Here is a 23,454-nt window from a genome sequence, read left to right on the forward strand (position 1 = left end):
TTGAGTAACAGTAAAAAACATTGAACAATTGCAAACAGCAATAATAAAACAGATGAAATCTATTAATTTTAATAGATTAATAGATCTTAATAGAACTTACATCGTGCAACTAAACTGCATGGGCCGCAATAGGATTCTATGGTGTGGGTATGTGTCTCAACTGTACCCCGCTGACCACCTCAAACATTTCTCTAGATTTTACGATTACCTTGTATGACACAAAGTCATGCAATATGTCAGTGTTTAGAGCACAAAATAAGGTTTACGAAAATGTAAGTTAACTTTAACAATCATGTAAGGATGAGAAGCTATTCAATATAGCGACGTGGTGAAGTGAAAAAATTACCTTAGAAAAAAACTTTCGCCGATATCTTCGGACTGGAAAAGCACATGTACTTCAAATTTCACACAATTGAAGAGGGTGCTAATATGCATGTGCTAAGAAAATTTCACAGATCAGACTTGTTGCGAACGCAAGTTATTTAAGGTGTTTCAACTGTACCCTATAACCAACTGTACCTGGTCTACCCTACCTATGTGAATAAAATAAACAACTATTTGTTATGCTTAACCGATTTAAATAATTGCATCATTCAATACTATAGAATTAACAATAGCTAGACAATATAAAAATGGAATAAATACATAAATATATTTACTTACCAATAATAAAAATGTTGTTAAGTGTTTTACTTAAATAATAAATGTTTGTAGATATTATATCATTTCCAGTTATTTAGGTGTGGTTTCACTGTTTGGATGGTGTCACTGCAAACAATGACAAATATTTTAGCCAAAATCTTGTACACAACAAATGACAATTTACAATTTGTTTATGGAAGTTATGGATCTGTTAATTTAATAAGTTAATAAAATATGGTTCACATCTCACAAGTTCCTCCAAAAGCTTATTTTTTGTGGTCTCAGTCACACTTTGTTGGCCTATGTTTATTATTGTCATAGCTGTGTATTCAGTATGACCGCTTAAGTTGTGATAGTGAGAGACTGCATCTGTTCACACTGATTTCAATAGCACATATCTTATTATAATGTCCATTGGTATCAATCTTAATATTTTTATGAAAATATGTTTTAAGTTATGATATACCACCACTGGCACGCCATCGGGACTGTGGTCATCGTGGCCCCGAGGAGTGAGGCCCCCACTGCGGCAGGCGTCCCTTATTTTTCTGTATTGAAGGTGGCAACCCTAAACCTCACTGAACCTTTCTTTCTAAGAGTGTATAGTAAAAATGCTTTAATACTGCACTTTAAGAGCTTAAATATGTTTTGGGGGCAGCTGTTTGGGACTCTGTTGTTATTTACCCTACTTATCCAGAGAGGCCACTTAAGAACATGTTTGTATTTACAAAGATTCCTTTATTCATTGACTCTCCCTATCTCCTCCTATCTCTGCCAGTTTTTATAAGGGATTAGAGAGACAAAGAGGGAATGCGTGGGTGTGTGTTTGTGTGAGAAAGAGACAGTGTATAAGCCTGTATGTGTGTGTGTGCCTAGTAAACCCTATGTTCTAAGGACCAAATGTCCCCACAAGGATAGTAATTCCAGAAATGTTTGATCTTGTGGGGACGTTTTTTTTTTTTTTTTTTCCCTGAAATGTAACGATGCAAAAAGTCTTCTGGGATGGGTAGGTTTAGGGGCTGGGAAGTGTCATTAACTCAGTATAAAAAACATTACGCCTATGGAATGTCCTCATAATGATAGGAATACCAGTGTGTGTGTGTGTGTGTGTGTGAGAGAGAGAGAAGCTGGAATGCTGAGTAAAAGGGGCTGAAAGTAAACAGACAAACAGACAATGTTATCTGAATTCCACTAACACAACAACACAATATGGCAATACAACTTTGGAACTTTTTTTATTGAAACTGAACAATAAAAACAAAACAAAAAACACCACCCCAAAATACAAAGACAAACACTTGGTTTTAAGTGGATTCAATGGGAAAATGAAATCATGGAGTGACGGGATATAAAGAGGAATCTGGCAAAAAAAAATAAAAAATCGTTGCAAACATTTGCAGTGTCTAAAGTCCTTTCTCAATATTGAACATTTATTCTTCATCATTCAGTGCACCTATTACTGATCTCTTAAGCAAAGCCCAGGATAGCCACGCTCTAGAACGTCAGTAAGAAACACAAACCCAACATTGACAAAAAAGAACCAAACAACTAAACCATGCAAAATGTCTGTATGCTGTTAAAATGTTGTAATCCAGGGTGAGGAACATGAGAATTTTAGTGATACATGCCAATAGCAGCTGCGTGCAATGGAGCTAAGCTAATTGGAACACATAATAATGATGCGTCCCAGAGGAAGTGATGTCACTTTTGGAATGGGTGACAGTTAAGAACAACACATTCAAGTCACTCTGTATTAAGGCACTTCAAAAGAGTAAATCTCAAGCACTTATGGTGTGCTGCTCCCCTTAACTATAATTCAAAAATATTAATGCCGCTAAATTACACATCTTGAGCCTATTCTGAGAACAGAATGTGTCCACAGCATCTGCCTATATGTATCATAAACTATACATAATGCGTCATAGTCCTATTGGACACATCTGTAGAGAGGAAAAAGTAAGAAATTGAGAAAAATAATGATCTTGGACATTTTTTCACACATGAAGATATTACGTTTCTTTGTATGATATTTACACTCAGTTGAATTAAAAAAAAACATACAAGCTTTTCCTTGCATGTGCAGTTGTTTGCTTGTTTTTGTTTGTTCATTAGGCCCTTCATAAACTCAGTAAGTTCACTCATATCCTGTTATATTAATATGCATTAAAAAAGATATTGTAACTTCCTGTGGCCTCTCACTGTTAGGATATAAATGAGGCTTCTAAATAAGGGGTTTTGTGGGCATTGGGGAGGGTTTTTGTCGGAGGGTTGGGGAGGGCATCTTTTTCAATTGGAAAGGGGATGTGGCACTCTCCTACTCCCCTTGTAGTCCTGGATGGATGGTGAGTGTGCTGCGTATATTGTTTTAAACATTAGAACAATAGTTCTCTACTTCCGCAATTTCTTCTTCTTCTCTTCCTGTCGTGCCTTCCTTTTCAGGGGCTGGGAAAGAAAGAGGACAAAGCAGATTAGTACAAATGTAGCAGCAATAGACATTTATTAAAGCTTATTTTATACATGTAACATAGACACAGATAAACAAAAAAATAAATAACAGTACATGACAATATACATTAATAGGTTATTGAAAATTTCAATTGCATTGATCAGTTTCATTCATGAGTTTGATTCAGAAATCATTCAGACATACTTGAAAGAAAAAGTGTAAAAAAAAAAAAAAAGAAGTGTTTTTTAATACAATTGGTTATTTTTGGCCCTCTTATTTTGTTTTTTTGGGCAACACCATGTTAGTATCACAAATAATATAGCATCAACAGCACTGTATTGCCACTCCATTTCAAAACAGTAAATTTGCAGAGGGATTTTTCTAATTCTTGATACGGTTCAGTGTTTATTTTTCTCCAATATTTGCCATTTAGATGAACACTGGTAGAAGGCCACTTGGAGTAGCAACATAGTTTTGTTAAGCTGTAATATGTTTACATTATTTTATGAGCAACTGGGTTACACTGATTAATCAGGATTATCTATGAAACAGTAAGACAGTTACAGAGTCTTGTTTTTGAGGCTTTCGTTTCTTTGCAGTCCTAAAACATAAAAATCATATACCGTCAGCATGCAAAATTTCACCTCAATCATTCATACAGAGAACATATTCCTAAAGCAGCCACCGACATCTGTCACACAATTTCCTCTCTCTATATATAGTGCTGTCAAATCGATTAACCACATCTAACAAAAAAGTTTGTGTGTATATATATATATATATATACAGACACACACACACACACACACACATATATATATATATATATATATATATATATATATATATATATATATATATATACAGACACACACACACACTCACACATTTATTACTGAACTTTTACGTTAGATGCGATTAAAGCTGCAATATGTAGATTTTTGCCGCTAGAGGTCACCTGCTCAAAACAAAGGCATAGCTTGATAACGCCGAGTTTGAGCGCGGAATCTTGGGAGATGTCGTCTTCACCTCACATTCAGTGGAAAAGAATCGGGAAGGGACTCGGTCAGAAATCGTGTTCGTGGATGAGATTATTAACGCTACTGTAGTATGAAGCAGCACAGGGTCGAGTGATGTTGGAGCTGAACAAGGCCACTGGAGCGATTGCTAATGAGAGACGAACGCAACACACGCCTCGAGAGCAGCGGAGCTCTTATCATGCCGCAGTCGCCGCTTCTTCTTCCTGTCAAGTGGATTTGACTGTGTTGACTGTGTTGAAAATGATGTTATAATGTTACTCTGTGCGTTCGCTCGCGGCTGCTGTGAGACACTTGTTGCGCACTACAGTAAGCTAGATCGATTTTAGAAAATCATATTAATAAATGCTGGGTGGGTTGTGTTGATAAATGGCATGCAATTAATTTTAAAATGATGGGGAAAATGCTGTGTTACTGTTACTAAAAATAAAGCTGTATCTGATTATGCTATTAGCTACTTGGCAAAATGGTGTTTTTCTCTGAGGCATGGTAAAAGCATGGTACTCTCGGAAAATGAATAAAACTAGATTTAAACAATAAGACTAAACGTGTTGAGCTACATAACAGTAATTCGTTTGCTGTCTATAAACGTAGCCAAACAGTTGTTCCCTTGTCTAAGAAAATATGTAATATATTAAATCGTCTTTGGTGTTTCCATGGATTCTACAAAATAAAACCGGAAACCTAGGATAACGCGGATATGACGCCATTGACAGACGACTCCTCACAGGTCCAGTATCCTTGGTTAAAATTGCGATTTTCTCACGATTTACAAATAGTTGGAAACATTTGGGATATTGTAAGTACTCAACTGAACAAAATATATAACACTGGCCTAGTGGTTTTTGGATATTTTACTGCAAAAATTTTACATATTGTGCCTTTAATTGTGATTAATCGATTTGACAGCACTAATATATTTCATTTCCTGCTCATAGTAATAAAAAGTACTTACGAATACTGGCCCATTCTTCTGACCACCAAGATGATTACAGCAATGACAACAATCACTCCAATCAAAGCGCCGATTACAATCCCCACCAACTGTCCTGTGCCTGTATCTGGAATAAGAAAAATCCCCCACCAGATATCATGACCGCTCATCCTCACTCACACACATTCTCAATTCACATTCTTAATTGTAACAATATATACACTGTATGTCTGTGAGTATATCTAACCTTCTTCACCCTCTATCTCTACATTATTTGGAGACTCTGATCCTGTTTCTTTAACTATTTCAGATTGTGCTGTCGGCTCTTTATCTTCAGTAAGGGCTTCAGTGGTGGCTAACTCTTCTGGTCCAGCTTCTCCTGATTTTGGTGCATCTGTTTGGGCTGATGTTTCTATTTGGTCATCTGATTGAATCACTGGTGCTTCTGTGGAAGATGATGGTGCTTCTTCTGTTGTGGCAGCTGCTTCTGTAGCCTCAGGAACAGGAGCTGGTGTTGAAGCAGCTTCTTGAGGAGCTATTTTTTCTGTTGTGGCTATGACATCAGGTGCTTCTGATACAGTTCCTGGCACTGGAGTCAGATCAACAGCTGTTGGCACCACCAGAGTACCTGGTACAAGAACAATAAAAAGGTTCATAAAAATGTAACATTTCAACATAAGGGGAGAACTCAGCATTAGAGATAGAGTTGGAGGAAAATGGAGAAATTCCAGAAACACTGACACTGTTTGCTGTGTGTTTTGGTTCTCTAGTGGTTGAATCAGATGGGTGAGCCAAAAATTTCCCATGGCCTGCTGTTAATAGTGAGAACATTCCAGCCTCTCCATCAGCCCAATAAACACACACGTACACATTCACTTAGACATTTACGTACAAAAACATTCTGCCATACCACCATATAGAAGGTCACGCCCTAACTATTCAGCTCCACACTAATGAGATCACTTCCTTTTTACGTCATACCTTCAACCAGACTAAATGTCTCACTTCCTGGGTTGAGCCGGCAATAACTGCACACATGGAAATGAAGCATTGGAGGAAAAAACATGCCAAAAATGGCATGTTTCCTCAGAGGGTGATCTTAGATCTTTCTGCACCACTCACAATGACTTCAGCAACCATCAGAGACACAGCAAAAACTGATTTCATGTGCTTGTGTCAAAGCCAGATGGACTGCATATGAGAGACTTTCTCTTGGCGATCTGTAGGGAAACTCCCTTTACAATAACACCACCTCAGCTGCTGAAATACACAGTTTAAAATATCAAACTCAGCATGGGTTAAAAAACGCAGCACACTTTACACATCAACTTTGGCTTAATAGCAAATTAATGTTAGGGTTCTTTTGTAATTCTTTTGAACATTTTTATATGAATTTCATAAAGCAGATTTATCTTTTACTGATTATTATGTGACTCAGACACTTACAGCAGTGTGGAAGTTAAAGGGTTGTTCGCCCAAATGAAAATGTGTCATCATTTACTCACCCTCATTTATCAAACCCATATGACTGTCTTTCTTCTGTAAAGCCCTAAAGGGGAATTTCAGAAGCATATCCTGGCTGTTATTTTTAATGTGTTGAATACACAATACTTCTATAATTATAGGAATATAATTTTTGAATAGTCCATATGGCTCATTGTGAGGCAATGCTCATTTTGTGAATGAATCATTTCAGTGTTGATCCAGTTCACAATCCCAGTTGGAATGATTCCTTCACAATGATCCGGTTTTAAAGTTCAATTCACTAAATTAATAACAAACATTATAGTTTTATGATACATTTATGGTACTTTTGAGTTCTTTTTGAAGTTCATCCTCATTCATTGTAAAGGCATTGAATGAATGACAAGCGCATTATGCAAAATATGTTCTTTTGTGTTCCACAGAAGAAAGAAAGAACTTGTTTTAATAACATGTTTCCACTCAGTTTGTAATTTTAAGCTCAAATTTATATAACCTAATTAACTAGGCTCCCAAAATAAAGCATCATTCCAATTTAAGACCTCTTACGTGAGAGGAAAACATTATTTAATTGTAAGTGGGTGTAAAAAAAAAAAGAAAAAAAAATCTATTCTGGTCCTCAGGTCACTGTTGCTTTTCATAGTGCCACAATCAAACAAAACTGTCCTATTAAGAAACATGTAAGGGTGGGGTGGGGTCAGAGATCAGAATGTCCTGTGTGTATGTGTGTAAGTTTGTGTGTTTATATTAATGTTCTTGTTGACTGCTGCTAACAATCAGCTCATTATGTTTGAGACCCCAACAATTAGTTCTAAGTATGGCTCTCTTCCCCTCCAACCACCACCACACATACTCACATAAACGCACATGATGTGATGGGAGGAGCAGAGTATGGAGAAAGAGCCAGCTGTTCTCTCCCTCTCTTTCTCTGAGTTGTACAAAGCGACATGTGCAGAAACTGTAACTGTAAGTTATGTAAAAAAAAAAGAAAAAAAAAGATGTACAGTCAACTGCTCATTATATATAAAAAATAAACCTCAACATTGTGATTGGGACTTATGATGGCCATTCGTTATTTTATAATCTTACCTGTATATTTTATCTAAGCTTCTGCTAAAAAACAATGTCTATGTACAAAACAATTGCGGCAAAACAAACACTGCAGCAATATTACTGTAATATTAATACTGAAGTCGGCTGAGGTCCTTTTTTACAAAAATTGACAACTGAGACGCAAGATGGTGGCAGCTGCGTTTGTATGAAAGCACATCCGCGGTGACAAGAAATTAGCGCCGGTTCAATTATTTATGAACAGACTGCTATCCACGTTATTTTTAACATAAGAGCAGACAGCACCATTTTTACCTTCAATGTGCAAGGCTTCCGGTGTCAGACGCTTTCAATTATTTTAAATGAAAACAGTTTATGCTGTGAATATGTGTAGGCCTATATAGTGGCCACTGTACAACTCATTCCCCAACGTGGCCTCGATTTAGTAAAACGAGTACAAATTCTTAATTCTTGGGAACAAATTAATTCGTGGCCATGATATATATATATATTGTTGTCTGCATGTCATATGCAGAGCTCCGTACAAACTGTAGGCCTGTTTGTTATCATATTAGTTTAATTTTTATTGTAATCATAAACACAGTGGTTTGTAGCACAATCTTTACAGTTACTGCACTTTAGCCACGTACACACTGCAGCTAAATTCGGTTGTCAGTTCACCTTTTAGTGCTTATTCCCGTTCTGTACACAAAATGAGTGACACTCATTTGCAGAAATTCTATGCAGTGTGTACAGATCCGAACTGAACAACTAATCAGCGAACAGGAACAAGCCCATAATAAACCGAAATGAATCCAAATGCTTAATGCTGAAAATAAGACCAAAATATTGTGATTCGTGTCTGCTCACTATAATAACTTCAAAAAACATATTGCTTTATGAGTTGAGCTTAAACAACAAGCATAATAATGAGCGCACTCAGTGTGAAACAGGCTGTACAAGCATAAACAAAACACGACGCCTCTAGTCTGTCACTACGTTTAGTTAAATTGCTGAAAATAACGAGTGTTTTGTCACCGTAATATTAAAGTCCCTTTAAGACAAGTCATTTCACTCGGCGGCCATCTTTGAAACACCTCTCGGGCATTCAAGTGCAGCTCCTATCTCTTTGAACGGGGAAACATCGAATTCTCCAAAGCTGTTTGCCAAGCTTTCGATTAAATTTCATATTTGAAATCACCAATGAAATCTGACAACAACTGTCTCATAAATTTTGTTTTTAAAAGCTCGAATCATGACAAAAAAAACGGTATTTTTCAGGCTAGATCAATGCGCATGCGCAGTTCTAAATGCGCGTCTCGCGATTCTTTTCTCGCGCTCGTCTGACTGTTTCTATAGGAACCGGAGCTTGGCTGCTGCAATCGGCGATTGGCTCTTATTTAGAAGGCGGGACTTATTCCTCCATATTGCGCTTTGCACTTTCTCCCGTATAAAACAATAAGAGTGACGCGTCTTGTCCTGTTATTCTATAGTCTTTGATATTACTTTGGTCACAATAACGGATACCAAACACGCGCGAGATATCAGAACGTTGCTATGGTTTCCAAGCTGTAAATCATGGCTGTTTTGAGAGTGAGTACAGTTCCATACACACATGTAACGATAATTTAGGGGATTCACTATCGCATTTAAATGCGGTTGTCACTCCTGAAACTTACAGTGTGAATGTGGCTTGTGCCGCTAATCTTAATATTCACAAGATTAACATTTTCTGCATTGAAAAATAAGGTGAATACAACATTGCCATTGGTGATCATCCATCCATTCTCCGAACAGCTTGTGGACGCTTGGTGGCGGTGATTAGGAAATATCAGATCGCTGAATGCCGCGATTGACCAATCAGAATAGAGTAATTTCAGAGCGCAGAGTAAGAAAGGGGAGGGAGATTTGAGAATTGGGACCGTGAGAAGCAGTCTTTCTATTAGTACAAACTGCAATGAGTCAAAACCCACTAAAATAGTGCAGGTATGTGTGCGTGTCATTGAAAAACCACCCATTAGATGATCAAATTCAAATCTATGACCAAGCCTGAAACCTTTCCCTGACAAAAAAACAAACCATAAAAGGGAAAGACAAGGAAAAGGAGAGACAAATATAGAGGAAATGAGCAGAGAACCAGGGAAATAGAGCACAAGAGGCCAGTACTGGGTGTCTGTTGAACAGGGAGATTTTTTCCCCCAGGGTTACAGATAGATAAAACATCTTTTTTATCCTAATCAAATACTCTCAATCTATTAAAAAAAAAGAATCCATTCACTCCATTTACTGTTTCAGCATGTGTGTGTGTGTGTGTGTGTGTGTGTGTGTGTGTGTGTGTGTGTGTGTGTGTGTGTGTGTGTGTGTGAGGGAGTATATGATGCTGGAATGTTTTTGTACAGGAAGAACTAGTGAAGAACATCTCATAAAGGCAGATTCCCTCCCTCTCACAGAAACACACATTACATGTCATGAGTGGGCAGCAGAGGACAGAGCAAGTGGAAAATCTCTCTTATCACTAGAACAGCACACATACACATGCTTAGGCTCTCACACTCACAGTCTCCAGGGAACATCATATCACAGACTAACACACACTTCCTAATCTAAAATACAACAGGTCTCCAGACCTGAGGGAGACAAAACACAATATCTACACGCGAGCCCCGCATTTCCCCACAAATCAAAATTCTAATCTTAATGCATTTGTGAAGTTTACTTATATTGAAGACAAAGCAGTTGATTGTGAGTTCTGACGAGTTCAGTTCAGATTCTGATTGGATTCATTCTTTTGAGAGGTGTATTCAGATTATGAAGTTGTATGGAGTTAATTCAGATCACTTCAGATACATGTTTAGCAGACAACACTTTGATTCAGAATGATTAGTGACTTTTGTGTATTTTGAGTTGTATGCGCTAAAGATGAATTCAAAACAAATTCATTCAGATTCATCGAAAATCTGACTGCACTCTGAAGTCAAATGTGAAGTTGAGTGAGCTCTGTGAATAGGTAGGTCTGAGTTTGTGGTTACATTCAGAGACCCTGAGAGAGTTTCAGGGTTCATGTAGCTAAATTAACACCCAGTACACCCAATACCTCGATGTGCTCTCACGTGTCAATTTACCATTACTCTATTCATAACACACACAACACATAACAGAGTGTGACATCTGAAAAGTTCAAATGTTCACAGAACAACACAAATATCAATCTGTTCTTCAAAATAAAACTGTACATAATGCCGTATATTTAAACAGAGTGTAGAGTAGAATTTTTTTAACTGTCTGATGAAGCCCTGCTTTTAGAACAGGGAGTGGCACCAACAGACTGGGAGAATGGGAAAAAAAGGCAGACGAATGGCAGCAGGAGAAAGAATAAGAGAGACAGATAGAAGTCTGGAGAGGAAGATTGTGTACTGGTGACGCTCCTTTGATTGCAGGGAGTTAAGTTTTCCAAAGTTTGAAACTTGCTGAGCATTTTAATGTGATGTTTAGAGGGCTGTAACCGACCCTGAGCAGTGAGTCAGAGGCGCTGCAGTTTAAAAATAACACACATGCCCCTCCAACCCACCTCCGAGAGGGGTGAAAGCTTGATACCCTGCCAAAGATGGTTACAAACGAAGGGGGGGTGAGGAGAGGAGAGAAAGACGTACAAAATAAGCGCATGTGGGGCGTCTCTCTCTTTCTCTCCGGCCTGCAATGCTCTTAGATGTAACCAGCCTGTGTACTATATGGTCAAATGCGTCCCTTAAATATAGAGTCTGCTCTATTAATACACACGTGTAACCCTGTCCAGATTGAGAGAAACAGGGAGAAACATAGAAATAGATCTGTGCTGACTAACTTAAAATTGGTATATAATGGCCTAGAGCAATCATAGCACCATTACATCACTTTCCCATCACAAGGTCCAAATGAGAGAAACACTGTATCAGCACATGCTTAGATGTCACACACACCAAACAAACATCATTTAGTGGAGATTCTGTGTGTAATCAAACACAACTGAATTGAATTAATGAAAGTTATGGCCACTATAAGGAAGTAGAAATAGATGGAGAGAATGGACAGAGTGTGTGAAAGAAAGGATAGCATTGTGCGTGTGTGTTGACTTACTTGCTTGGGTAAATGTACAGAAAGGCCCTGCCAGGGCGACCAGCAGCAGCAGTATGATCCTCATCTTGGTCAGTGTTGGTCACTATCCTCCAACTGAAACTTTAACAAACTAAGAGGCTCCTAAAAGCGCACAGCAGGGTCTGGATGAAATGCTGGCTCACAAGCACAGACGTGTGGCTTAAAGTTGGTTTGAATGGAAAGGGGCGGTGAGGTCTGGAGCAGCAGTCTGGACAGAGGTACTGAGAGCCAGAGTGAGAGAGAGTAAATGTGCGTTAGTGTGTCTTCAGAGGGTGAGGGGGTTGGGCATTGGCGTTAGGTGGTCCTGCCCCTCATGCCTTAAAGTAAGTCTCTGTCTATCGGTCTTACTCTCTCTCTCTCTCTCTCTCTCTCTCTCTACTTGACTATCACTTTCTCAATTTTTTTTTATTTTTTTTTATTCAAGGTTCCTTTATAAACATGAAAGCCACTCCAAAATAACAAACTTTTTTTATTATTTTTTTCTTTTTTACATTACTTTTAACATTGCTTTTATTTTTCTTAAATATTTCCAAAAATCAGTCTTATGGAACAAGGTAGATGTCAAATGTAATTTTATGTGAATGAAAATGCTGCTGTGAGAGACAGTCTGAGCAATACTGTTGTATCAACTTTTTTATTTTACAATGCAGAAGTAAGCTGTTTTCTGTGAAGACTTCTGATTCATTAGCTGCTATAGGTAAATACTTAGAAAAATAACAAAGTGCAGTAGCCTAAATGGTAAAATTTTTGCGTTTCAAACCAGTGTGGCCACACCGCTCTTACATTTAAAAAAGGTGGATACACATTGAAAATATGGCTAAAAAATAGCCTAAATAAAATCCAGTGGCCAAAAAACTTATCCCCAGTTTCACAGACAAGGCTTAAACCTAGTCCCAGACTAAAATACATGTTTGTGCTGTTTTATCTGAAAGCAACTTGCACTGACATATCTTAAAATATGTCAGTGCCATTGTTTTGTCTCAAGATGCACACCAATGTTTTTTTTAATTTTTTTATATATATATCTAAGGCACTTTTATAAAAGCTATTTAAATACCCTAATTAAACTAAAGCCTAATTCTGGCCAACTTAATACAGTACAACCTATTATACAGACTGTATGTCTGTCCCCCATAGCCAAGCTGTGTCAAGTTATTGCTTAAAATTAAATATGTCGTCTATCCTGACTATTAATTTATGGAAATTTGGTGAATTTAGGATGTAATTATGGACAGATGGCTTATTTTATGCCTAAAAATGAGGGCTGTCTACTGCCTGCCACGAGTTCTAAGCAAAATCCTCCAGCATATCGGTTTATGGTTCCGAGGAAATGGCACTGATTTATTTTCAACCGTTGAAAGTTTGAAATGGCCTGTGAGATACTATTTGTTCGGTGTGAATGCGGCCATTTTATGCTGACATCTAGTGGCTAGTTAGTGTAATTACATGAGCACAATGTTCCTTCTGTCTAATAGCTGCCAAATCATCTCTCACATATAAACAAGACCACACAGAAAAGGTACATTTCCTAAAGACTGAGGGTAGTTATGAATTTTATTAACAGTCATGTAAAATTTGTGGAGGGTCATTCATGCTATGTGTTACATTTAGCTACATGTCTTAAAATTTTAGATACAAATTAAACTAAAAATGGAAAAAGTATAGATAAGCTTCCTTTATCACAATGTCTAAGTGATTGAGCTTCTGTTTTGTGTTTGCTAATGAATGTTTTTACGTGTATAAAAGCCTAAATTCAGTCTGTTCATCATATAAAGTGATCGTGTCTCTTCATAAAATTTGGATTAAGCTGCTCAATTAATTTAGATTAGTTTTACTAATCTTTTTGAAGCATTAAAGTGGTAGTTGCGTAGCAGTCAATGGAAGGACAGAAATCTCTCAGATTTCAGGGGTTTGGAATAACATGAGGGTAAGTAATTAATGACAGAATTTTCATTTTTGGGTGACCTAACCCTTTAATTGGGCCTAATGTAGGCTACCTGAAAAATATAAAGCACTATTTAATTCATTTGTATCATTTCTTTTTGATAATATTGTAATAACTGCCAGTTCTTCATTAGAGTATGGGGCTAACTGGAGCTATGCTAAGCTAGTATACTTATACTACACTAATTACTAGTATGAGAACCCATGTTCCATACACAGCACGACCATGAGTGTCTCTATAGACAGAACAAAACAGCATGAGGCAGTATTGTCTTTCCTTCTTTTTATTCTGAACACAGAATGATAACTATACAAGCAAGGCCATATTGCCAAGTCCCTCCCGAACACATCTCTCTCCATGACGGTGAGAGACACACTTCATATAACCAGGCGATAAATGAACCAAACAGATTTTGACAGCTGTGCCCTTGTAGACAGTGTGCTGAATATCTGATGCATTCACGTACAAAGAATCCTGAGTTTGAGTCCCGGATCGTGGACTTTTCCGAATACTGTCTGCCTTCTCTCTCCAATTTTGCTTCCTGTCAACACATTTCATATCATAATAAATGGCAAAAAGGCAAAAAATGAACATTTAAACTGATGCTGGTTAAAGTTCATCCACACAGAGGATAGAATCAGCATCTTTTAAGTCACTGGTTTGAGTCCAGCCTTGTGGATTTTGACACCTGTATATTTTTTTATAATCAAAAAGAATCGTTACATTTTTCAAAAAGAATCACTACATTTTTCAAAAAGATTTGCTGCTTCCCCAAAAAGAATCACTACTTTCCCAAAAAGAATCGCTACTTTCTTGAAAAAGAATCCCTACTTTCCCCCAAAGAATCGCTACTTTTCACAAAAGAATCGCTACTTTTCCAAAAAAAGAATTGCTGCTTTTCCCCAAAAGAATCGCTACTTTTCACAAAAGAATCGCTACTTTTCCAAAAAAAGAATTGCTACTTTTCCAAAAAAAGAATTGCTACTTTTTCCAAAAGAATCACTACTTTTCCCAAAAAGAATTGCTACATTTCCCATAAAGAACGGCTACTTTCCGAAAAAGAATTACTACCCCCCCCCTTGCTACTTTCCGAAAAAAAATCACTACATTTTCAAAAAGAATCTTGAAAGGCAAAAAAAGAAAATTTAAACTGATGCTGGTTAAAGTCCATCCACACAGAGGATAGAATCAGCATCTTTTAAGTCACTGGTTCGAGTCCAGCCTCATGGATTTTGACACCTGTATATTTTTTATAATCAAAAAGAATCGTTACATTTTTCAAAAAGAATCACTACATTTTTCAAAAAGATTTGCTGCTTCCCCAAAAAGAATCACTACTTTCCCAAAAAGAATCGCTACTTTCTTGAAAAAGAATCGCTACTTTTCCCCAAAAGAATCGCTACTTTTCACAAAAGAATCGCTACTTTTCCAAAAAAAGAATTGCTTCTTTTCCCCAAAAGAATCGCTACTTTTCACAAAAGAATCACTACTTTTCCAAAAAAAGAATTGCTACTTTTCCAAAAAAAGAATTGCTACTTTTCCAAAAAAAGAATCACTACTTTTTCCAAAAGAATCACTACTTTTCCCAAAAAGAATTGCTACATTTCCCATAAAGAACTGTTACTTTCCCAAAAAGATTTACTACCCCCCCCCTCGCTACTTTCCTAAAAAAAAATCACTACATTTTCAAAAAGAATCTTGAAAGGCAAAAAATTAACATTTAAACTGATGCTGGTTAAACTCCATCCACACAGAGGATAGAATCATCATCTTTTAAGTCACTGCATTAACATCTCTCATCATTTGGGGGGTGGGAACGGATTTCGACAGCTGTATATTTGCTGTCGAATTCTGTTCCCACTCCCATAAGTTTCTAATATTAATCAAATTGAGTCTTGCACCTCCCGATGGCTTTGTGGACAGTGTGATGACCTCTTGTGCAGTTGCGTACAAAGAATCCTAAGTTCGAGTCCAGGCTCGTGGAATTTTCCGGATCCCGTCTTCCTATTCTCACCAATTTTGTTGCCTTTCAACATATTTAATAACATTATAAATGACAAAAAGGCAGAAAATGAACATTTAAACTGATGCTGTGGATGTGCAAAACTGGTTCAGTATCTAAACGTCTGACTAGGACTCTTTTTGGACATCTGTGGACATACAAAACAGGTTCAGTCTGAACGTCTGACCCCTTTTGGAAATCTGTGTATGTTTAAAACTGGTTCAGTATCTGAATGTCTGAATAGGGACCCTCTTGGATGTAGTTCAATATTTGAACATCCAACTAGGAGTTTTCTTGGACATCTACAAGATGTGCAAAACAGGTTCAGGAAATCGACATAAGAGCTTTTTTATACAAATGAAAATAACAAGCAGTCCTATGTGTCCTGAGTCAAAAGATGTAAATATCACATGTATTTTTGTGAGACATTTTATTTAAAGGAACAAAAGTGACCGTCATTGAAATCCCGTAACGAAATGAAACCGAGGCACAAAAATTATCTTAAGATGACACACAAAGAAATAAAGAATCACCACATGAATTTCAACAATGGTGACAATCAAAAGTGTCATGCCACAATGCATGCTGGGAACAACAGTACAAAACTCCCAGCATGCATCACAGCATGAATAAATTATGCAGCTGAATTGTCCTATTATTGTCTTTAATTCTAACTATTTACTTTTATTTTTGCTGTGGTTTTTGTTCTGTCTTTTAGTAGCTTTTTATGATGTCCATCGGATTGTCTGAATAGTTTGTTGTCATTGTTGAGATTCATACGGTGATTGCTTATGTCTGTGTTTGTCATTGTTTGTCATTGTAGATTTTTGTTCATGTTTTATATATATATATATATATATATATATATATATATATATATATATATATATATATATATGTATGTGTGTGTGTGTGTGATACAGTATGAACTATAAATGCAGTAATCATTGTTAATCCTGTCTTCTGTCCTATATGTTCAAGTGCTTCTGGAGAGAAATAAAAAAACAGCTTTGCACAAGGAGGAGGGACAGTCCAAACATATGGGGGATATATTTTGTGCATGTGTCTGATTATTAATTAACTGCAAGGTTCCAGTACTTGTGATGTCTACGGATAATGTTCAGCTAAAATATATTCTTAGAATATCTTATCAGTTAATCATGACGTTCACACCCGACATTCTTGGTTTTCTTCCTATTTGTTAAATCCAGGAAATTGGTTGATGAAACACTGATTAAAACTAAGATACAATTTATGCAAAATGAAATTCACTGTAAAGTAAGGCTTACTACAAAACAAAAAAGAGTTAGGTGTAATTTGCGGGTGGGACTTGTTGGGTTGGGATTGGGTTGTGAGCAGTTAACTGCCAAACCGCGGGATTTGTTGCTTCACCACCACAGTAAGGAAAAATACCGTCACAGCCCTAGTTAAGAGCCCAACTAATGGAAACGCCAATAATCATTATGGTGACTTCAAATGAAACAAACATGAGTGTTTTAAACTTCTGTAGATGAATGACAGAAATAAAGTAAATCTAGTTAGTAATATGTGAAGCTATAATGCTGTTTGTGGAGTTGTTTAATCCTCATTTGCTGAGATCTGGAGAGATTTCTTCTTTTATCTCCATTTCATTTCATCTTAGGCTTCATGTCAGTGGTCTTGTGTTTCTGTTAGTCTCTTTTTTCCTGTTCTTTTCTTTCCTTCAGTGATTCTGCTTCTGCTAGAATTTATGTTTTGTGGATGTTTTTGTTGTTTTTCGTTTTTAAACGTTATTTGTATTTTAGGAAATGTTGTGTAATTGATGGTTTTCTTAAAGAAATAATATACTTGATATTGAAAAGCTGCTGTGTCTATTGTTTATTAAATCTTGAGATTAACTGTGATCATGCGACGAACAACCGTATAAGTCCAAAAAAAAACAAAAATTGAGATAACCATGTGACTTCAATGTATGTGTGCCACTTTGTATACAGAATCACTTTGGGGGGTGTTCGCGCGACCAAAACTCTGAATTTAAAATTTTAGAATAGTCTCACGCGGAAAAACCGTTTATGTCCACTAACGAAAAATGGAGACGCCGGTTGCTTTCATGTCCGCTGCGGACATTAATAGACAAAACGTCGGCAAAAAAAGGAGAGCGAACATGAATGAATGGAAGGACAGAGCAAGGAAGTCTTTGAGGGATGCTGGGAAACCATATGTGAACCGGAGAGGAGAGCAAAAACGAGGAAAAAGTCCACCAAAAGAGGTGAGTGAAAAACCGTATACAAAGTATCTACATAAAGTTAGCGGTTACAGTCAGAGGGGCGTGTAGGCTACTGGGCGTCGTCTACTACAGTTCATTCATATAGCTCACTTTGTTTAAAGGTTCAAGTCATGAATGGGTCGATATGAAAGCTGAGAAAATTAGGATTCAGGGGACGTTTTAAACACGTCTCTACTCCTTATAACCACGGAGAAATGAATCGAAACGCTTTAGGTGCGTCTCTAACACCAGCCCAGCTGCGTCTAATGTTAGGCTTGAATGTTTTTTTTTTTTTTTACCATTCATTGATTGTGTTATAAGCACTGCTGGTAGAATTTTATATACATAAACAAACATATGTAAATTCATCCCCAATCTTTAAGATGTTTAGAGTAGAATTTGATTGCTTTATGTCTTCACTGAAATTGGTAAAAAAAAAAAAAAGAAAGAAAAAAAAAGTCATTGACGTGTTTAAAATATTTTGATATAATTTTTGGATCCCTGTTACCATTTAATGCAACACTTTGTTTTTGTAATATTGTATGCTATGCTATGTTTGTTACTTGTTATTTAATAAATAATAAAAATAAATTAAAAAAGGTAATAATAAAAAAAAAATGCATTGATTGTGTAAGCTGTTATATATTCTAGCTAGTAACCTTAATAGCTGCTAATAGCTCTAGTGTTTTATAGCTCAAAAAAACAAAAACGCTAATGTGACTTTGTTTCTGTTAAGGGAAAGGCGTGCAAGGAGACATGTCCCAGGCAGTGTTCAAGCCTAACAGACCAAAGAAAACTCCAGCTCTTCACAGAGTTTTATGCTGTCTCTTATGAGAGGCAGCAGGCTATCATTCTCTCTGGTTTGGAGCAGGTATGCTAACTTAAGCAATTCATGACCATATCATGTCAACAGTATGCAATGCATTACAATGTAGGCCCATCAAATAACCAGTGAATTGAATACTACTGTATACCTTCAATTCACTAAGACTGCACATGTACCTGATCACTGATCATCCCAATATGTCTTTTTACTTCTAGCACAAGGTGAGTCGCAGACGACCACGTGGGCCCGACACTGAGAATACTAAGAGGAAGTACACCTTCAAGTACCATGTGCAACAAGGAGGCCAAAGACTTGCTGTTTGTAAGCTCACATTTATGTCAGTCTTTCAACTGACCAACAGTCGCCTACAGGCAAGTTTTATACAGCCTAGCTTTTTCCGTTTGTTAACTTTTTATTACATGCATGATTTTAATTAGATACATTGTCCATAACATATTTATTTAAAGTTACTTATCTTTGAATAGGTTATTCAAGAAAAGTTAGGCAGTCAGTCTGAGGGAACAGAGCAGGTAGTCAGGTCTCCATTAGAGGACTTCAGAGGAAAACATAAGAACAGGTAAAAAAAAAAAAAAATCTTGAAGGACCTCATGCTCTCGTCCTGTTAGTTTTTAAAGCTGCACCAATGTCAGCATCAGTTGCCCTACAACATTCCCTGATCTAATGGTGCACTGGACGCTGGCATTATAGGGCGTCGGGTGCCTTGCCACCCTATAGACCTTATGTAGCCCCGCCCCTTTTCAGCGCTGCGCTCGTTGTCTTTTGACTTCCGGTTTGTATTTCCACAGTGATCTTACGTATTTATGAATGAACTGCTCATTTAAAATCTTCCAGGTCTACTGACATTTGTTTAGACATCTGCTTTAAACATAACAATGCTCATGATAACTTTCATTAACTCTACAACAGGTAAATTCACTTCACCAACTAATTATTCTTCAACAGCGATGCCATAGAAATAAACAGGGCTACCACAAAAACGGAAGTTCAAAGACAATATTCTAAAGATGGCGGCGCGCATGTTTCTCTGGTAAATAAGGTCTATAACGCCAGCATGCACAAACTGTAATGGTTAGGATTCAGCTCACTGTTGTTGCCCAGTCAGGAAACATATTTTTGCACTTTGAGATCGATATCAGAGGTAAAGTGCTATGCAAATGTAATGTATGATCCCGGGATTTCGAGATCGGCCAAAATGTCCGGGATTCGGCTTTTGCGTTCTACAGTTGCCATTCATTGTGTTTACTGTGGCGAGCAGGACGAGACTGAGGGCCGCTGGAGAACGGCGCGAGGCCGGTGGCGTGATTACTGATGAGCGACACCTGTGAGACGCACCGGTCTCGTATCTCTCACGGAGGAGCGGGAATTTTCTTAGCAATGCTAAAACGCACACATCAATCGATCACATGTTTAGCGTTCATGTAAACACTACATTCAGATTCACCAATCAGAATGAATTCAGTTAGATTGAAACAACAGGTGTGCATGTAAACAATGACGATTTTTGCGTCATCTGAGGATTTTTTTCCAGACAAAAAATACATAAATCTCTCATCTCAGGGGGATATGAGGGAGGAAAGCATGGTAATTCGAAAATACTACTGGTTTTCTACTAATACAAAGCTTAATGCTAAATCCTGAAGTATCCCTTTAATGATTGTTTGTGAAAAACAAAATCCTATAGTTTAGAGAAAAGTTTACAATTATATTAAATTTTATTGTCACAGAAACAATGCAATTGTGCAAAACAGACCAGCATCGTTTATTATATTTCCCTTGTTCATGAGTTGTGTTGTTTATTTTTTAGGCCTCATAGCATTCATCCTGCAGTGAGAGAGGGGATAAGAGAGCACATCCTGAGCTTCCCACGCCAACCGAACCACTACTCACGGATGAAGGGAGATGTGGAGAGGGAGTACCTGAGCCCTGATTTAAACCTGCTCCGCATGTTCCGCCTTGTACAAGGAAAACAATCCAGCATCCACTGCAAAGTTCTGGCTCTATAGGGACATCTTCAAGCAGCAAAACCTCAGTTTTGGGCAGCCAAGAAGTGATACTTGTGCAAAATGTGACGCCCTGTTCTTTAAATTAGTAGCTGCTACAACAGATGGAGAAAGGTTGAAGATCACAGCCGAGAGTGAGCTTCACCACCGGAAAGCCGAAAAAGCGTACACCCAGTTGTAGGCTGACACAGAGTGGGCCAAAGCCAATGATGACTGCCATGTCATTTGTATCGACATGCAGGGGGTAGTGTTCACGCCAAACCTGACACACTCCAACGTGTACTATCAACGGCAGCTGGCCAACTACAACCTCTGTATCCAGGAGATGGGCACTGACAAACCTCCTACAATGTGCCTCTGGCATGAGGGCATCGCTCACAGAGGTTCCATCGAGGTGGCAAGCTGTCTTTTGAAGTGGGCAGAAACATCTTTCGCTCCCCTAGTCCAGGCAAAGGAACGGAAGCTCATCATCTATAGTGACCGATGCTGTGGGCAGAACAACAACTGGCGAGTCCTAAACCTCATGGCCCTACTCGTATCTAGAGGGTACTTCAGTCAGATAGAGCAGAAGTTCATGGTGTCTGGTCACTCCTTCCTTCCCTGTGACCGTTCATTTGCCACGCTGGACAAGAGGCGTAAGGTGTCCACACTCCACACCCCCAGCGATGTCGCCGAGATGATCCGTGGAGCCAGGCAGCTGCATCCATTTAAAGTAATTGAGATGAAATGTGCGGACTTCAGGCAGCTCCCTGATGCAACATTAAAGCATCCACCTGGCTTCCTAATCACATCCATGATGTGGTTGAAAGTGACAGGTAAAAAACTAAAGAACTAAAGAACTAGACTAAAACTAAACTGGTTTTCTGAGATTAACAGTGTTGGGGATATGTGCGTGAAGGAACAATCTTTATTGAATTTCTTGTTGAATCATGATTTCAGCTACTGATCCATGGTGTGTCCACACAAAAGGGAGCCACAGCCTCTACGAGGGATGGAAGCATTGGCTGATCACCAAACAGAGGAAGAATCAACCACCTCCAGCTCCCTTGTTCTCCACCACGTATGCTCGTGCTTACGAGGACCCTCTGCCCATCAAGAAGGAGAAGCACCGTGACCTTATGAAAATGCTAGCCTACATGCCAGCGGAGGCCCAAGCATTTTATGGGACATTAGAATGTGAAGAGTAGCCTGGTATGTGTAGGTCATGTGCAGGGTAAGGTGGGATATATTGTGTATATTGTGTGAAATTAATCATAAAAGTAGTTGTAGCTTATCTTGTATGCCTTATCTTATGTTGTATAATAGGAATATATAGGTATTTATTTTATTTTATTTAGAACCAAAAAAAGGAAGACGTATATGGTAAACTAGCATATGGAACCAGCATGGAATGAAGATGATGTATGTCTGTATTGTAAATATGTATTGTTTACCATTATTACTGTTTATTGTTTGTATGTATTGTTTATTGTAAGTATGTACGGTTTGTTTGTACTGACGTTTATTTTCTGTACTATAAGTAGGCCTATGTATTGTTCATTGTTCGTACCGTATTGTCCGCGTTTTTGTTCTGTGATTTACGTTGGCAAAAAATAAAAGAAATTGAAAGAAAGAAATGCTTAATATTTTCTTTAAGGTTCTGTTACTGTATTAAAACTAAGATAAAGGAATCAAATCTCCAGTGGTTTAAATTGATATGATTAATTGGACTTATACTGTTATTCCACATTAACTGGACATATACTGTTCTTCCACATACCAGAAATGTAAATTACTCTAACTTTTTATTTTTAAGATTGATACTAAAAAATCCTATCTCATTAGAATTGGGAAGCTTTTGTTGTCTATCTTCAAGTAAAAAAAAAAAAAAGTAATATAATATTCAGAGTCCAAATTTAAAAAAATGTATTATTCAAAAATTGAAAATATGGACTTATATGGTTCTTCGTCTCAAGCCCTCAACTAATTACCCATTGCCATTGAAATTAAAGGATTAGTTCACTTTCAAATTAAAATTTCCTGATAATTTACTCACCCCCATGTCATCCAAGATGTTCATGTCTTTCTTTCTTCAGTTGAAATTAAGGTTTTTGATGAAAACATTCCAGGATTTTTCTCCATATAATGGACTTCAATGGAGCCCAAACGGTTGAAGGTCAAAATTACAGTTTCAGTGCAGCTTCAAAACGTTCTACATGATCCCAGATGAGGAATAAGTGTCTAGAGAAACCATTGTTCATTTTCTAAAAAAACAAAAAAACAAAAACAAATATATATTATAAATATAAGTTTTAACAATCGGTGCGTTCCAAACGGGATATATCGCCCTCCGAAGGGCACTTCGGAGTGAAAATAATCATGGCCGCCATGTTGAAGGGTCGTTCCAAACCGAAGTGATCAAAACTGGCCACTTTAAAGGGCCCTTTGGAATGAAGGATTTCGAAGGGTACAATTGATGGACACTTCGGGCCCCCATGATCCTTTGCACAGGGAAGTTGTTTGACGTCACAGAATGGGTACAGGAGGATAGGAGTTCGATTTTACCTATAAATGTATATATTTTTCTATACTACTGTAATAATTATACGACTTAGATTTGGTACATTTATTATGGTCAAAACGACATTGTACTTCAACAAAAATACTTCACAGCTCCCTTTATCAGTCCATTCAAATGTTTAAAATACATACAA

The 23,454-nt window shown here is 37.5% G+C and overlaps 2 protein-coding genes across 3 annotated transcripts; one reads left to right on the forward strand and one right to left on the reverse strand.

Annotated features, from left to right (window-relative positions):
• Window positions 1-1,860: 1,860 nt before the first annotated feature.
• On the reverse strand, window positions 1,861-11,980 carry si:ch211-156j16.1 (uncharacterized protein LOC564557 homolog). Of its 2 annotated transcripts, XM_048209865.1 has the most exons (5): window positions 11,705-11,980; window positions 5,307-5,687; window positions 5,081-5,186; window positions 3,653-3,689; window positions 1,861-3,084 (listed from the first exon to the last, which is right to left on the reverse strand). In XM_048209865.1, the coding sequence occupies exons 1-5, from the start codon at window positions 11,766-11,768 to the stop codon at window positions 3,031-3,033; spliced, it is 642 nt and encodes a 213-aa protein (XP_048065822.1). In that variant the 5' UTR covers window positions 11,769-11,980; the 3' UTR covers window positions 1,861-3,030. The 2 variants fall into 2 exon arrangements, with proteins under 2 accessions (XP_048065822.1, XP_048065823.1); XM_048209866.1 differs by lacking the exon at window positions 3,653-3,689 and having other exon boundaries at window positions 11,705-11,974.
• Window positions 11,981-20,950: 8,970 nt separating this feature from the next.
• LOC125280732 lies at window positions 20,951-22,645 on the forward strand. Its single transcript, XM_048211477.1, has 2 exons — window positions 20,951-21,576; window positions 21,701-22,645. Exons 1-2 carry the CDS (start codon window positions 20,997-20,999, stop codon window positions 21,946-21,948), a joined length of 828 nt encoding a protein of 275 aa, XP_048067434.1. The 5' UTR covers window positions 20,951-20,996; the 3' UTR covers window positions 21,949-22,645.
• The last annotated feature ends 809 nt before the right edge of the window (window positions 22,646-23,454 follow it).

Source organism: Megalobrama amblycephala, linkage group LG12, assembly GCF_018812025.1.
Source record: "Megalobrama amblycephala isolate DHTTF-2021 linkage group LG12, ASM1881202v1, whole genome shotgun sequence".
In the NCBI taxonomy this organism is placed as follows: domain Eukaryota; kingdom Metazoa; phylum Chordata; class Actinopteri; order Cypriniformes; family Xenocyprididae; genus Megalobrama; species Megalobrama amblycephala.